Source organism: Narcine bancroftii, chromosome 6 (assembly GCF_036971445.1).
Source record: "Narcine bancroftii isolate sNarBan1 chromosome 6, sNarBan1.hap1, whole genome shotgun sequence".
NCBI lineage: Eukaryota > Metazoa > Chordata > Chondrichthyes > Torpediniformes > Narcinidae > Narcine > Narcine bancroftii.
This window is the reverse complement of record NC_091474.1, coordinates 17,141,160-17,159,096: the sequence shown is the minus strand read 5'-3', so window position 1 is coordinate 17,159,096 and position 17,937 is coordinate 17,141,160. Positions and strand designations below refer to the sequence as shown.

At 38.6% G+C, this 17,937-nt stretch overlaps 1 protein-coding gene across 3 annotated transcripts in view; it reads right to left on the bottom strand.

Annotated features, from left to right (window-relative positions):
- The window catches only part of cables2b (Cdk5 and Abl enzyme substrate 2b), a 49,390-nt gene that overhangs the window by 12,167 nt on the left and 19,286 nt on the right, over positions 1-17,937 (bottom strand). For all 3 annotated transcript variants that reach the window (XM_069884121.1, XM_069884123.1, XM_069884122.1), the window contains exons 2-7: positions 16,776-16,868; positions 14,029-14,106; positions 9,579-9,687; positions 6,722-6,878; positions 5,401-5,504; positions 618-724 (exon numbers count right to left, since the gene is read on the bottom strand). In XM_069884121.1, the coding sequence (XP_069740222.1) occupies positions 618-724; positions 5,401-5,504; positions 6,722-6,878; positions 9,579-9,687; positions 14,029-14,106; positions 16,776-16,868 (648 nt within the window). The remainder of the gene's footprint in view (positions 1-617; positions 725-5,400; positions 5,505-6,721; positions 6,879-9,578; positions 9,688-14,028; positions 14,107-16,775; positions 16,869-17,937) is intronic.

Sequence of the window (17,937 nt, the reverse complement as noted above, 5' to 3'; positions counted from 1 at the left end):
ATCGTACTACATCACTGAGCACCACAGCAAGTAAATTAATGGACAATGATCCAGATTTATACATTATGTCAATGGCAATAAGGAGTACTAACATTTTTAATAGCAGTTGATTGATGAGAGAAACCAGCATTTTACTATTTAGAGATATCTGTACATTATTCACAAATTAAACTAAATATCGGATGATTATTTAGCTTGTACCTAAACAAGCGAAGATTAAGAAAGACTTGAATGTTTGATGGCGTCTTTTAATCGCTCGTGGTTGACCCAAAGCATTTTACAAAGTGTAATCATCCTGTGACATGGGGGATGTGCCAAATAATTTGGCCAAAATATCCACCCACCAACAGATATCAGATTTCTTTAGTATTGATTGTTCATTTAATAGCAAGGTTATTTTCCCCTCATTGTCTCTGTTCTTCAATAATAGTGTCAAGAGAAATCCCAAACAAAATTCCAATTCTTTAATAATATCCAAAAGGTCAAAGCTTAAAATGCCGAAAAGAAAATAAGAGCAATTCTTATGGACAAAATATTTTTATCTGCTTAGTTTTTTCTTAAACAGGTTGATTCCAAGAATGGTATTTTTACACTGAACATGTCATTAGCTAAATTACCTTCTTATCTTACTAAGTGTCAGCTTAATGTGAGGAAATTTTTCCTTGAATGTTTCATTCATATCCTTTTTCAGATCAGATGGTTTTACGTATTCAATCACTGTTGTCTGGCAAAAAGCAAGAAAATTCATTTGTGAAAAAATGGTTACTGATTTCAATCTCTCCATAACGTGAACAATAAATATACAGTCTACAGCACAAAAATTGGCCTATCTACATTAATCCCATTATGCTGCTACAACTTTCCCAAATACCAGTCCAAATGGATTTAAATATTATGACTAGACCTTCCTCTACCTCCTCTTACATCAGCTCATCCCATATGACCACCACCTCGGTGGAAAACATATACCCCTTGGAATTCCTTTAAACATTTCCCTTATTACTTCAAACCGGTGACCTCTAGTTACAGACCCTCCTTTCCTGGGAAAAAGACCAATATTCTATGTCCTTCATAATTTTATTAGCCTCTTCAAGGCTACCACTCAGCTCCTACTTTCCAATGAGAACAACCACACCTATCTAATCTCTCCCAATATAGAGCACTTAATTCCGCATAACATTCTGGTGAATCCCCTCTCTCGATTGCTACTACATGGTTTCTGTAATGTGGCAACCAAAACTGCACACAATACTTTTCAGTGCTATCAAACCAATGTTTGGTGGATGAAATTGCCAATCATGCAACATCAAATAACATAAAAAAGGGAAAATCTAGATAGCTCTGGATATTAACACCAAAAATAAACAAATGCAAGCTTCTTGTTGCTGTTAGTCATTGGCTTCCATTACATGGTAATTCTTCGATAAGTTTGTGAGAATTTAAGTATACAATACCATTAGTAGAACGGAACCAAAATGATTTCACACAGGATGGATTACAATCGTAGCTGGGGATTCTGGATTTAAGGTGGAGCCTTGGGTGATTTGTTAGTTACAGGATTCCAAGAGCTTTTGGGCAATTTCAGGTTGTGCACAAACCTCAATTCAATACGAATCTCAAATATGCTTACAAGCCGAAGAGGGAAGAACTCCCATATGCTTCGTCCAAGTATATAATAAATCCCAAAAGCAGTACCTAAATAACTAGGTTTAATTTTCACAAATTAGTCTTAGTTATACTTGATGTCATTATTGATATTTTATGACTTTTTTTAAACTTTATTTTTAAAATGGCAAATGACAACAGAATTGTGTGCATAGAAGACTCTTAGTCTCAAGATAATTTCCCACTCTCTTGTTTTGTGGAATGGAAATTACCACAATGAAGGTCGTGATCAGGGAGAGGAGAAAATAGTTTCAGGTATAAACGAGCCTGTCATCTATATCTCATTGAATGGAAGAGCAGGCTTGACAGACTAGATGGCTTACTCCTATTTCATATGTTCTTCTACATGCTATATTCATCATTTGAAAATTTCGACTGGTCTCATTTCAATTAAGCTCATTACAGAAGATAAATCAATACATTCTGTTCAAGATTTTTAACTCCAAAGCTGCCCTTTTTCATCTGTGGCACCTCAATGCAAAACTAAAGGGATAGCATTCAGAATACATAATCAAGGCTAATACAAAAAAGAACATTTAAAAAGAAAATGTTTCACCTAACATTTCTTTAATATCAACAATCTCGAGGAGTCACGAGATGGAGTAGTGGCCGGACGGTGAACTCCAGCCCTCTCCAGAAAAGTCGGGAAAAACAAGAGAAAACACAAAGGCACAGAAATAAAAGTTACAGAAAAGTGAGTATAAAGGTGGAAAGAAGATGGCGACAAAAAAAGAAAAGTCGAAAGCAACGGTAAGAAGAGAGGAAGAGAAGACAAAGGAGGAAAAAGGTGAAGGCCTTACCTGTCCGAAGAGGCCCGCTGCGGAGAGAGAAACCCGCTCCCTCAGGTCGGTAAATAATGGACTACAAAAATGGCTCGCAGAGCCGAACAAAAGTGCGCAACCGCGCATGCGCGAAGTTTCGCGCATGCGCGATGCGAATGAAAAAAAACACACCGACGGGAGGGGGGACCAGCTGGGGAGTCGATCTCCACAGCCGGCAACGACAGCTGCAGAACACCTGCAGCAAGAAGAGACCACAGAAGACAATAGAAACAAGATAGAAGAGGAGGAAAGGGCAGCAAAGAAACAACAGATGGCCAACCCAGAGGAAGAAGAAGAGGAAGAGTATGGTGAAATAGAAGAAGAAAAGAGAGGCAAGGTAAAGGATATACTTGCTCTTATTAGAGGATACATGGAATCATTTAGAGAATGGCAAACACAGGAATTTAAGGATTTAAGAAAAAGAATAAACAACACAGAAGAGAAAATAAATAAAATGGAGATGACCTTAACAGAAATGGGAAAGAAAATGGACAAGATGGAAGAGCGGGCAGTAGCAGCAGAAATGGAGGTAGAAGACTTAAAAAAGAAATTGGAGGAATCTAATAAAAAAACTAAAGAGACACAAGAACTACTAGCTCAAAAAATAGATACAATGGAAAACCATAACAGAAGAAATAACATAAAGATAGTGGGCCTTAAGGAAGATGAAGAAGGCAAGAATATGAGGGAGTTTATAAAAGAGTGGATCCCTAAGACCCTAGGATGTCCAGAACTACAGCATGAAATGGAAATAGAAAGGGCACATAGAGTATTGGCCTCTAAACCACAACCACAACAAAAACCAAGATCTATTGTAGTAAAATTCCTAAGATATACTACAAGAGAAAAGGTACTGGAGAAGACAATGGAAAAAGTAAGAGAGGGCAACAAACCACTGGAGTATAAAGGGCAAAAAATCTTCATTTATCCAGATATAAGTTTTGAACTCCTAAAGAAGAGAAAAGAGTTCAATACAGCAAAGGCGATTTTATGGAAGAAAGGGTATAAATTTATACTAAAGCATCCAGCGGTATTGAAAATATTTATTCCAGGACAACAAAACAGACTATTCGCGGATCCAGAAGAAGCACGAAAATTTGCAGAACAATTACAAAAATAGACTGAGGGAGGAAGACGGGTAATGAGAGTTAAAATGATCACGACTGATATGTATGTGGGTAAAGACAAAAATAGACTGAGGGATGAAGACGGGTAATGAGAGTAAAAATGATCACGATTGATATGTATGCAGGTAAAGAGGTATAAGAGTGAATAGAGACAATGAGCATACATGAATGTATCTGTACTTAGAGGAAAATATGGATAGTATAGACAAGAATTAATAAGGGAAGGTAATGGAATAGAGAGAATAAGGAGGGAATTAAAAGAGGGACCTTTGTGACATATGAAAAGTGAAATCTTTTCTGGGGGAGGCGGGGTGGGGGGAAATAGCGGTCACTGCAAAATCAGTTGACGCTTGCGAGTGGATTCGCAAATCCAAATGGAGAGGGGAGATGTGGTTGTCCGACAAGGGATAAAGGACAACTCAGGAGGTGAAGGGGAGATTGGGGATAAATAAGATAGAAATAGGAGAATAAGGAAAATGTTAGATGTTGTAGGAATGTTGTCTTATAAAGAGTTGAAAATAAGAAAACAGAAATGGAAAAGGAGGAAAGGTAATGATGGAAAAACGGAAAGAGAAGATAAACAAAATATAAAAGGGCTACGCTGAACTATATGTCTTTAAATATTAATGGAATACATAACCAAATTAAAAGGAAGAAACTACCAAATTTAAATGAATAAATGTATTCCATTAGAAAAAATAACATATTGGTTAAGAAATAACATTGAAATATTCGAACAAGTATAGGAGCCTTACATTAAATACAATAGCAAAAACCTACCGGGGACAAACATTACCTAAGTTGATGGAAGGAGAAGGAAAGAAAAGAATGGACTCAGTAGAATTTCTGGTGTAATTTGGTTGAATGACAACATTGTCTGACTGGCTTAATGCAACCTAGATTGTATACCTAAAATGGATGAGAGGGGGGGGGTGGGGGGGTGGTTTGGGAGGAAAGGGGGGGGGGGGAGAAAAAGTCACTGTATATGTGTGAAAAGAAATAGTGTATATCATGGCTAATGTGATTTATGGTGTGAAAAATAAAAAAATTTAAAAAAAAAAAAAAAAAAAAAAAAAAAATATCAACAATCTCAATGTTCATATTTCCTTATTATAAATAGCATTTATACAAAATTCTACATATTAAATTAGTCTTGGCGAAGAAAAAGTACATCTGTTCTTAAACAGTCTGTAATAACATAAATCAATGTCTTTCCTACTAAACGTAATAAGTAGAATTTCATAGAACAATATAAAAAAGGAAATTTATACATTTGTGGTTGACCAGAATGAAAAAAGGTTTTTAAATGCCATTGACTCTTTTATCAACTGTTAAAAACAGGTACCTGCGCAGCATTGACTGCTAAAAAACCATTTCAAATCTGCACTCACTCTCACCATGACACGACTGTCCAGGTTTCATGGACTGCCAAACTAAGGTCACCTTTAAATTGGAGGAGCACACCTAATATTCCATCTGGGCACTCACTAACTGGATGGCATTAACATCGATTATGGTTTCTGCTGGACCATTTCTCCCCCCCCCCAACTATTTTATTCAGGTGCCTGCCAACATTTTGCTCATACCTTAATGAAGGACTCAGGCATGAAACATTGGTTATGTATCTTTATCTTTGCTATATAAAGTACGCAGTTTGACCTTCTCAGTTTTTCCAGCAAATTGTTTTTTTTTAATTTTAAATGTCATGTTGTGGATCAAAAGATTAAAAAATAACTTCAAGCAGTAAATTATACTTTATTTTTGAATATTCTTCAAAATATTCTTACCATATAAGATGCAAAGATTAGAACACGTTTGTGTTTTCCACATGGCCACTGGGGATCGTCAAGAAGATTAGGATCATATTCAATTAAATCTCCAACTTCACTCCCTACACCATGACAGAAAACAACACATGCACTTTTATTTTGAGACCCTTAATACGCACGATACAACTTTGACATTAATCAGAATAATTGGCTTGGAGCACAATTCATACTTGCAACTGGATGCTCAGACAACAGAAAATTCAAACCTATCAACTCAGATTACAGTTGCATTTCTCACCAGAGGGCATTCAATGCAGTGTGTGACTCAAGTTTTGCCACTCATATTTGCAGAGGAGCTAAAACTCAAACTGGAAACTACATTGTTTCATGTGAGCCCATTCTGCTGGGCAGACTCAAGCCAAATAGTTTAATACAGATTAACTACATGAGGAACACAAGTTGATTTTTCCATTATTTTTAAAATCAGGAAAATAACAGTAGATGCTCCAAGACAAAAATTAGATTAGAAATAAACATATCATGTATTTGATGCAAACATATCACACTTATAAATGCATTAATTTCCAGGTAAAGGTGCAACTAGCATTATTTGATGCCCATCTCCAAAATCCCTTGACTTTTTAATGTCTCGTCAGAGAGATATTCCTTGGTTTTATCAATCATACCCTACTATTTATGCTACCAAAGCTAAATATGTTTCCTCTTCCCAGTTTCAATGAAGGGTCTTACACTGGAACTGCCATCTATTTCTTTTCCACAGAATAGATTCAGCATTTTACGTTTTTTTTTTTAAATTCTAATTTTCAGCATCTGCAATTGTTTTTTTTTGATAACTTGCCAATCTTGTTCTGCTATGTAATAAAGGTCATGGTTTGGGAGGTGCATTTGAAGACACCCTTGACAAAATGTTACAGTGCATCTTCAACACTTAAGCATCTTCAGACATAAGCAAAGCAGTTGTGGATGGACTGAATTTTTGAAATGGAATTCAAGTGTCATTCAATTGGTCTGCTTTGCTTTGCTTGATATCAAGTCTCTGTCTGCTGATGGAGCTGCATTTATCTGGGAAATTATGGAATAATCCATCTTACTGGGACACGGTTTGTGGATGCTCTGGGAAGTTGGAGTTACTTCAGAATACCTTGATCTGCTTACAACAACAGCAAAAGTATTTACATGGCTCATCTAGTTTTGTGTCAAATCTAATTAAAAACTTGTTCAACCATTCATGCAGCAGAAACAGTTTCATTCAAAACAGCAATTGGTACACATTTTCCTTCCAAAACAATATTAAAGTCATCTACCACTTTTATTATACCCAAGTCCATTGCTATTGGAACAGTTCCATGTCTTCCAGGTGTAAAACTTCGATGCATGCTGTTTCGAACTTGCACGAGTGAAGCTGAAACCTCAGGCAACGCCTTTGGCACAACAAAGGCATTGGTTGGATAAAGAAATTGAGCATACGAAACTGACTGTAAAGCAAAAAGAAACAAGTTTTCCCAAATACAATTACTAAAAAAAAAGCACATTTTAAGATCTGAAGATTATTGCTTGATTAGTCCAGCACTCCTGTGCAGCCATCCTTGTTCAAAGTCCAGATTATCGAGAATGTATGTGACATATAATCCTGAGATTCTTCTAAAGCGGAGGTCGTCTCAAACAGTTGCCCCTACATTAATGTATTCATCCCAATAATCTAACCCTCCTGTAATTATAAAACTACATGGATTCTGGGCTTTCAAATTTTCCTAATCTTGACTCTCCACATATTTAACACCTTCAAACCTCCTGTCATCTGAGCATTTCTGCCCTAATATTGTTTGTGTTGAATTTTAATCAATATCCTATTGATGCAGGGAAGGCTCCCTACAAATTCTGGAATGGTGTCCCTACACTATGACTCAGCAGCTGAAGGACCCACACAGGCAATGGCCTGTTGGCAAGCTGCGAAGGACTCGCATTGACTGTGAGCAGTTGGGAGTGGTTCATGGGAACTATGTATCGGAGCTAGGATTCAAGTGGGAGCTGAGGTCAAGAAAGGCTCCCAAAGGACCTTGGGCACTGATAGCTTCAAAATTGTACCAGAGGTTTGGACCTAGAGCTTGCGTTGCCAATGACATAGACTGAGTCTGTGTGGCTGCAGAGGCTATGGGAGTGCTGGAGGTGAATCCATGGACACCGACTCTGAACAGACTCTTACCTCTCTTATTATTAGGGGTGCTTGGCATTGCTCATGGCACCTCTGTTTGCCTTATGAGGAGTAAATTTGGAATACGTCATGCATATTACATTTTTATGTATTATTGTGTGACAATAAAAGGAGTCAAATTTATACCTCACCATCCTCTCCTACAGCCAAGCTTTCTTCCCTTGCATTCCTTGTATGGGCCATTGTCAAATTTTGTTTGAGTATTCTCTTTCTCACGTCAATAGGATCAAACAAATGCAAATTGTTGAAAGTACACAGTGAAGTCCAAAGGAGAATTTCCATTCAATTCAAGGCAGCAGAACTTTTTTAGATGTAGGGGCCAAGAAATGGAGTACTGGACGGTAAAAGCCAGGGTGAGACTAATCAAAGTTGAGGAAGAACATGTACTCCTCCTGGACAGCCTTGAACCCAACCGCGTTAATATTCAATTTTCTAAATGTATCTAGTTCCACTCTTTCCATCTTTTTCATTTTCACTTCTCATAAACCACCCCCTCCACCAGTCTTTTCCCCTACTCATCTTTCCACTTCTCCCACCTTCTTTTCAGTGCCCCATCACCTTCTGGCTCTTCCCCACCTCCTGTTCCCACTTCAGTTTCAATAAAGAGTGCCAATCCGAAACATTAACCATTTTGACCCATGAATACGCTGCTTGATCTGCTGACTCCCTCTGCCTCTCCTAGTTCAACAAGGCAAACACTGGCCAACTCTTCCAAGTATATTTAATTTATTTTCAAAAATATGTAGTTATTTAATTAAAAATGCATTTTAATGACAAAATAAAATGAGAAACTCAGGAACAAGACAGTAGGTGGAAATGTTTTAATTTTCAATTTGGACAAAAGCAAATATAGTTGTAAGTGTTTTAACATCAAGGGTTACAGCACAGTACAGGTACTTCCCCGATTTGTGACCAACGTGACTTATGTCTATCTACATATACGACTGAAAATTTGTTAAAAATATTTAAAATAAAATTGACACTGTTTTATGTTGTATTTGACAAACTATAACTGGGAAACAGGGCATGCAAGAGCCAAAATGTGTGTACTAACCTTGTTAGTCGGCATCCCCTGGGGTCCATAGGCTGGGCGCAGTCACCTTGATTCCTGTGCACATGCGCGAGTCTTCAGTTGGCGCATGCACATAAGTTAAGGGCACAAATTCAATATTGTTAGGCACTTAATTCTCATGCATGTGCCAACCAAACTCCAAAATGCGAAATGTGCATGCGCCAACCAAAGACTCACACATGCGCACAGGAAACAAGGTGGCCATGTCCAGCCTACAGACCCCTGTACGCCGACTAATGAGTACGTACATTTAAGCTCTTACATGCCCTGTATCCCTGTAATAATTTGTCAAATATAACACAATCCACGTAAATTTTATATATTTTTAATAAATGTGAGCAACTCTGACAGACGTCCATCCTTCGGTCTGAATTATGGTTGTAAGCCTTTGATATTTTGCCGACCTAATATATTCCTACCAAAAAACATACTAAACCCTTCCTGCCTCATAACCCTCCATTTTAATTTCATCTATGAGTCTGTCTAAGAGTATCTTAAATGCCCTCAATGTTTCAGCCTCTGCTACCACCCCTGGCAAGGCATTCCAGGCACTCACAATTCACTGTGTTTTTAAAATAAAACTTACTCCTGATGTCTCACCTAAACTTACCTCCCTTCACTTTGTAGAGAAGTCCCTGGTGTTTGCTATTTCTGTCTGAGGAAAACTTCCAGAAATGTAATTTTAGAAAAAGAACATGTTGGTTTGTGCAAATTGATCATACAATTTCAAAGGATGTATTATTTCAGATGTGGATAGAGCACCGAGTCAGCTTGAACTTATTGTTTAGTTGCCAGAATAATAAATGGAACAAACTCATATCCCAACTTTGAATAAAAGCATTAAAAAGTTATCAACTCTTACTGAACTGCTATTTACAATGAAGCCATTACCTTCCCATCGGCAGCAAGTTCAACTCCTTCAAGTCCAAGCAGCATGTCTGTTGAGGATGAAATCCCACCAGAAGGATTACGCTGTCTTGGTCCTTCCAGTTTGCTGTCACTGTAAAGAAAGTGTAAAATCCAGGTTCTCACAGAAGTCAGGAAAGAAATATGAATCAAATATTTAAAGAAGTGGTTTGCACATACAATAGACGCAGGGTATACAAAGAAAGGAAATGGCTTCCTTTATCGTTTATTCAGAAATCAAGGCTGCACACAAACAGGAAATGATTTTACACAATAATTTTTAAAATGTTCTGAGAAATTTATTTGTCTAAGGATCACAAAGCACAAATGATTTTGAAAGTCATTTAATCTTTGGCTCTTCATCTATACCCAAACTAATTTGGGATGGTTTACCAAAATAAACTTGTCAAACAGCATGCTCCGAGAGAAATTACTTCAATTTTTCATCTGATGACAAGGAAGACAATACACAACTTTCCTATGGGTCTGCCAGCTATAATTTTCCATCTGCCCATGGAAGAATTTATGGAATGCCTGTTGCAGCTTCCTTTTCATGGCATCTGTTCCCATCACAGCAACTCCATAAATTATACAATGGGTGACAACATGTAAATTATGAAGAGAAATCTGAAAAATTGTCACTAGGCAGAACAAAACTGATCAAAATATTAATGCAATCAAAAGTTGTTGCCTGTCGCATTGCACTTTGAGCACTTCATATATAATGGAGTTCAACCTAAAGTTGAAAGCCTGCAGATTCAGCCACAATATGCCATGAGAGTTTTTGCCATATTAACATGGGCTAATGCAGCTTATGGTACGAAATTACTTGCAACTCATCCATTATATTTAATTTTTGCCACAAAATAAAAACATACTTTGCCCTAAAGATATCCCTAAGGCAACAGTAGCATCAGTTTAGATTTCAAACCACAAATGCCAGATCTCACAACTCCACATTTTAGATGTTTTTTAAAGCAATGGGCATTGATGCAATCTTGTTTTCAACTGCCACTGTATACACAAATGGGCAGTCAAATGGGATACATGTTTTGTAATCCATAGTCAACTATTTATAAGGAAAACAGAACAAAAAGAGGATAAAATTACAGAGAGTTATACTTCCAAAGTTAGGAAGTAATTCACTCAAGACGTCTTTGAAGTTGGAATAGCATTTCACTAGGATTATTAACATGGAAAAATTTCAAACTTTTCACCAACTGAATTTACAGAGCATAATAGTCCTCATTTATAATAAAAAGACCATGTAATTTCAAGTACTACACACTTTTTCATTCTGGGTTTTAAGTTTTCAATCTGGAGCAGTTGCAACAGAGCGCTGCTCCGCATGTTCCTAAGGCCGACAGCTCTGTACAGGGTTTAAAAAGGCCGTTAAAGAAGCTGACGCTGCCTTTTTTAATTTTAAATTCTACAACTATATACAAAATGGCAGTGCCTGTGCTGGTCACCACACCACGAAGGGCTGCAGAGTCCAGGGGAGCAGTGGACCAGAAATGGGGAGAACACTTGCTGTTGAGAAGCAGCAACATAGCAACATAGAAGACAACCCTGAAGGACGGTGACCACCGCAGCGGACCAGCAAAGGGCCCAGCGGCTGAAGGACCCACACAGGCTGCTGGAGACTAGCTCATGGGAACCAGGTATCAGAAGTGGGACTTGAGAGGGGCTGAGGGCATGAAGGGTTCCCGAAGGTCCTCGGGCAATGAAAACCCTGATTGTATCAGAGGTTTGGATCTGGAGTTCAGGTTGCCAATGGATCAAATGGGTCTGTTGCTGAAGAGGCTGTGGGAATGCTGGAAGTGAATCTACAGACACAGTATCCCTTCATTCTCTTTTGCTTCTTTCACTTACTGTTAGGGTGACGGGCAATGCTAATGGTGACTGTTTGCCTTACAGCAGGCAAAAGGAGATTTTATGTATTACATTTTTTATATTATTACATGACAATAAAAAGAAGAATATTTTTTGACAATTTGAAAAGCTATTGGTATTGTCTACAACTTGAATCTTTCTTTCTTCTTTGGCTTGGCTTCGCGGACGAAGATTTATGGAGGGGTAATGTCCACGTCAGCTGCAGGCTCGTTTGTGGCTGACAAGTCCGATGCGGGACAGGCAGACACGGTTGCAGCAGTTGCAGGAGAAAATTGGTGGGTTGGGGTTGGGGTTGGGTTTTTCCTCCTTTGCCTTTTGTCAGTGAGGTGGGCTCTGCGGTCTTCTTCAAAGGAGGTTGCTGCCCGCCAAACTGTGAGGCGCCAAGATGCACGGTTTGAGGCGATATCAGCCCACTGGCGGTGGTCAATGTGGCAGGCACCAAGAACTTTCTTTAGGCAGTCCTTGTACCTCTTCTTTGGTGCACCTCAGTCACGGTGGCCAGTGGAGAGCTCGCCATATAACACGATCTTGGGAAGGCGACGGACCTCCATTCTGGAGACGTGACCTACCCAGCGCAGTTTGATCTTCAGCAGCGTGGATTTGATGCTGTCGGCCTCTGCCATCTCGAGTACTTCGATGTTGGAGATGAAGTCGCTCCAATGAATGTTGAGGATGGAGCGGAGACAACGCTGGTGGAAGCATTCTAGGAGCCGTAGGTGATGCCGGTAAAGGACCCATGATTCGGAGCCGAACAGGAGTGTGGGTATGACAACGGCTCTGTACACGCTAATCTTTGAGGGTTTTCAGTTGGTTGTTTTTCCAGACTCTTTTGTGTAGTCTTCCAAAGGCGCTATTTGCCTTGGCAAGTCTGTTGTCTATCTCGTTGTCGATCCTTGCATCTGATGAAATGGTGCAGCCGAGATAGGTAAACTGGTTGACCGTTTTAAGTTTTGTGTGCCCGATGGAGATGTGGGGGGGCTGGTAGTCATGGTGGGGAGCTGGCTGATGGAGGACCTCAGTTTTCTTCAGGCTGACTTCCAGGCCAAACATTTTGGCAGTTTCCGCAAAACAGGACGTCAAACGCTGAAGAGTTGGCTCTGAATGGGCAACTAAAGCGGCATCGTCTGCAAAGAGTAGTTCACAGACAAGTTGCTCGTGTCTTGGTGTGAGCTTGCAGGCACCTCAGATTGAAGAGACTGCCATCCGTGCGGTACCGGATGTAAACAGCGTCTTCATTGTTGAGGTCTTTCATGGCTTGTTTCAGCATCATGCTGAAGAAGATCGAAAAGAGGGTTGGTGCGAGAACGCAGCCTTGCTTCATGCCATTGTTAATGGAGAAGGGTTCAGAGAGCTCATTGCTGTATCTGACCCGACCTTGTTGGTTTTCGTGCAGTTGGATAACCATGTTGAGGAACTTAGGGGGGCATCCGAGGCACTCTAGTATTTGCCAAAGCCCTTTCCTACTCACGGTGTCGAAGGCTTTGGTGAGGTCAACAAAGGTGATGTAGAGCCCTTTGTTTTGTTCTCTGCACTTTTCTTGGAGCAGTCTGAGGGCAAAGACCATGTCAGTAGTTCCTCTGTTTGCACGAAAGCCGCACTGTGATTCTGGGAGAACATTTTCGGCGACACTAGGTATTATTCTATTTAGGAGAATCCTAGCGAAGATTTTGCTTGCAATGGAGAGTAGCGTGATTCCCCCGTAGTTTGAGCAGTCTGATTTCTCGCCTTTGTTTTTGTACAGGGTGATGATGATGGCATCACAAAGGTCTTGAGGAAGCTTTCCTTGGTCCTAGCAGAGCTTGAAAAACTCATGCAGTTTGGCATGCAGAGTTTTGCCGCCAGCCTTCCAGACTTCGGGGGGGATTCCATCCATACCTGCTACTTTGCCACTTTTCAGTTGTTCAATTGCCTTGTATGTCTCTTCCCAGGTGAGGACCTCATCCACCTCTAGCCTTAAGGGCTGTTGAGGGAGCTGGAGCAGGGCAGATTCTTGGACTGAGCGGTTGGCACTGAAAAGAGATTGGAAGTGTTCTGACCATCGGTTGAGGATGGAGATCTTGTCGCTGAGGAGGACTTTGCTGTCTGAGCTGCGCAGCGGGCTTTGGACTTGGGGGGAGGGGCCGTACATAGTCTTTAGAGCCTCGTAAAAACCCTTGAATACCTGTAGGGGAAAAGCATTTCTTCTCTTTTAAAAAAAAAGAATTTGGGAAAAGTCTTTTCACTATTGGCTTAACTCTATTGTCAAGGGGATTTGATTTCATAAGCCTGGCTGTATCAGTTAGGTTTTTAAAAAAAGATTAACTGACTGAGGCAAAATTCTCTTGTTTATTTAGGCATACTGTGGCTGAATCAAAATTCAGGTCAGAGTTAGGCTGCATTTAGCTATGTAAACCACAGTGTCATTACAAGGCACAGTTACTTGATATTAGTGATAATGTCTTCGACGGAATTGTGTGCAATATCAATTTTAGGGAAAAGAAACATTTAAAACAGGGAAAAGAGCATCAACTTTTGAATTTATTTTAAAGCAAAATATCCTTACCTGTTACTATGAAATTCTCCATAAGGCAGTACCGAAAAGGCTGAGCATAATGATCTTTTAGCACAGATAAGAACTATCCTTGAACAAAATGAATAAAATTAAGTATTAGTTTCTAAATATACACAAATTAAAGGACAAGTACAAAATATACATACCATCATCTGAAAACAATTGAAAACAATTTCTGAGGTGAAAATCTGACCGAAATTGTTGAAATGCAGGCTATATTTATTTAACACTTGGGTTCAGTCAAGAACAACATGGTGATTTATAAGCTTCTGATTTTTTTTTTGCATCAATATCAAAATTTCCAGGTTCTAGTTCTGCTACCAGAGTGAAAATGATCTCTCTGAGTTTTTCCTTAATTTTTTTGTCCTTTTATCTTTCTATTTGCTCCAAAGCATCATCGCTAGAGATCCCCAGAGTGATTTTTGGACAAAGCTGCTTCATCAATGGTCTTCCATTATTTGATCAATTCCATTTCTAACTCAAATTAAAGTAGACTGGTAAGTTGCAGAAAAAGGCTAAATAGCTTTTGTTCATGGATTAGTTACACTCAACAACAAGGATTTTGCTTCCTGAACTCGTGCATGCATTTTATGGACTTTGGGCTGCTTATCATGAAAATCACCTTAAAATTTTCTTATCATAGATCTAACCTGCTGATTTCCTGTCATATTTTAAGTCCACTTCAAGCGTTCAAAATCATGAAGTGCAACTTGTCACTGAAAATTCATTTCTCCATTTGCACTTGGACGTCTTCCCTGCTGATCTTGGTGCAGTTTGGAAAGGTTTCACCATGACATTGTAACCATGAAAAGCGGTATCAGGGCCACTGGAATCCATCAATGCAGGCTGACTATTGTTAGACACTGACACGAGGGGGTTCAGATGCTGAGTACAAACGAAAATCAGCGGCAAAACATTTTTAGGAACTAACGCAATGTGTCAGCGTCACTATTTGATTAAACGCACTGAATTCAGTAAAAGTTAATTTAATGCTTCTCCAACTCTTACATGATACAGGATATATGTAATTATCTTTGTGTTCAGCTTGAAGTTGTCTATCATAATCCACAATTTTTTATTTAGGAAGCAAACCTTACGAAAAAAAAAAATCTGTTGTTCAATGTTATATTCCTTCCACAAACATGCCAATCAATGTCCATCAGCAAGACAGAATCAACCACCAACCCTTAACATTGCACAATATTCTCATTGTGCACTTAGTCATTGTTCCAAACTAATTAAACCTTATTAGTGCTACCAAAGGAATAGCAATGGAAAATTCATCAAACCAAGACTTAATAGACCCGAAATTTAACTTCAACTCCTTTGTATATCAGCTATTCTGCAGGGGAAAAAAGGCTATTCCAAAATTCTATTAGCATATTTTCTTTAATAGTTTCTAACACTTAAATGATGCATACAAACGCTATAATCTCCACCTCTCAGCTATTCCCTTGATTTCTAGCCCTAATCTCTCTGCATTCTACTGTTTCTAGTATTTTACCTTGTATATACACTGACCATTAACATTTCAGTCAATTTCCTGATACTTAAATTACTTACTTTGGCCACTTTTTAAATTTAATACATTCATCATGACAGGTTATGCTACCTTGCTTTGTAACATTTACCCACTGATTGCTGGGCATCTATCACTTATCCATGTCTTTTATAAATATAGTGAATAGTTGTGGCCTCAATACAGATCCTTTAGGAATACCATTCATTACATGTTCTTCCCACCACCTCATCACTAGCAACTCATTACAAATGTTTAATATGCTGATAGCCATCTCCATTAAGCCATTTCAATTCATCCTATCAATGATTATTCCTTTGTTACACATCTCTCCCCACCCTCCCTCCAACTGCAAGTCGACTTGCACCTCTTTCCCCTCTTTCCGATGAAGGGCTGCAGACCCAAAACATTAACTGTTTATTTTACTGTAGATGTTGTCTGAGTTTTTTCAGAATTGACTGTTTCTTTTTTCAGATTTCTGACATCTTCCACAACACATTAATAACTCAGTAATGGAGAGGGTAGAGAGTGCCAAGTCACTTGTCACAGCAGCAATTGCCCTTCCTAGAAAGACTGAAGCAGGAATGTCTCCCACCACCATCATTTCAAACTTTCTACAAGAGCACTATCAAGAACATCCTGGCCAGCTGTATCAGTGCAGTATGGTTACTGTAGAGAATTGGATTGGAGGTCAATCTACAGGACCATAAGAGCGGTAGATCCCCGTAATCTACCGGGATTGTTGTTTGAAGATGGCTCTCAAAATTGTTGGGGGCCCCTACCACCCTGCACACAGCATTTTTCAGCTGCTCTTGTTGAGAAAGAGATACAGGAGTATCAGAGCCACATGGCTGAAAAACAGCTTCTTTTAATGGGCAGTGTTGGATGACTTAATTATCTGCTCATGCGAAGGTTCTACTATTTAATAAACAGTATCTATTTTATATATACATATTGCTGTTTGCATGTGTGTTATGTCTGGTTGTATGTTTGCACATTTTACACTGAAGACAGGCGAATGCCGTTTCGTCCGGTTGTACTTGTACAATTGAACGATAAATAAACTTGAACTTGATCTGCTTATTTTGATTAGTTATTCACATTTTGTCATTTTGGTTACCTGTTTGTTATCCCTAGTCTCATGGCTAATCAAATAACATCATTGCCTCTAACCATTTATAAATTATTAACAGATTTTTTTATATATACTACCAATTACCTGCTATTTCTTGTGTCATACTGACGCATATTTTTTATAAAATGGACTTTCTTCGTGTTTTTTGGATGGGGAGATCCGGATGAAGTTCTACTTCTGAAAAATAAAAAAAAGTTTAATAAATAATGGTACAACCTAAAAACGGCAGTAACAATATTTCCCACTTGGTCAATTAAAAAAAGTCAAGTTGAATAGCACTGCACGACTGAGGTATAAACAACCAAATTTTAAAAACCCTATTTGACATTTACAACAGAGATGGAAATTTTATGAAGAGAAAGAGCTGAACCATGAAATGAAAGCTGAGTTTGAGTAAATGATTAAAATAATTGCTTTAAGTGACAGATAAAACAGTCCAAAATTTGCACATTTGTAGCTCATAGGGAAATCTGAACACATCAATTCAAAATCCTTGTAAGAGTCCTCAATTCTCACTGAATATGAGAGAAAAAGAACATTTTTAAAAAAATATGCAACTCTCATCTCTTCCTTAATTTAGATCAAGGAATGTACCCATCCAAAGATATTTGGGAATCTGTATGAATAGGAGGGGCTACTGGATATGGGCTAAACGCAGGCAAATGGGACCAGCCCAGAATAGTCAGCATGGACTTGTAGGGCCGACATGGCCTGTTTCCATACCATAAACTGTTATATGGTTGATGGGGGTTTTAGTCATCTTCTAATTTGTACTTTGTTGATATGGAGAGGCACTGCATAACCTAGGCAGCAGAATTCCCTACAAGTTTACTGTAATGTACATCTTTCATTGTACATATACACTGAAATTCTTGCTGACGCTGAGCAAGGAAATAAAACTGCAATAGTGCACTAAAGATAAGTGGATAATAAATATTCACAGTTGCCACATAAGAAAATAAATGCTGGTATAAACAAACAATCTTCACATCAGTTATCTTCCGACTTAAAAATCATTCAAACTTTGATTCAACTTTACGAGTCTGCACGCTGCTATCTAAAGCAGACCAACAAGTTTATTCTCTCCTTCACGCATGCAGCATTGAGTTAGATATATTTTCTTTTCAGAAACAGTTCAGTCAGTAAACTGATGCAAATGACTTAAAATGTAATTTAAAAACAAATAATTCTGCTGTTACTCTTCAATTTTGTATGGCTGTAGGAATGTTAATAGCTGGCCAATTAG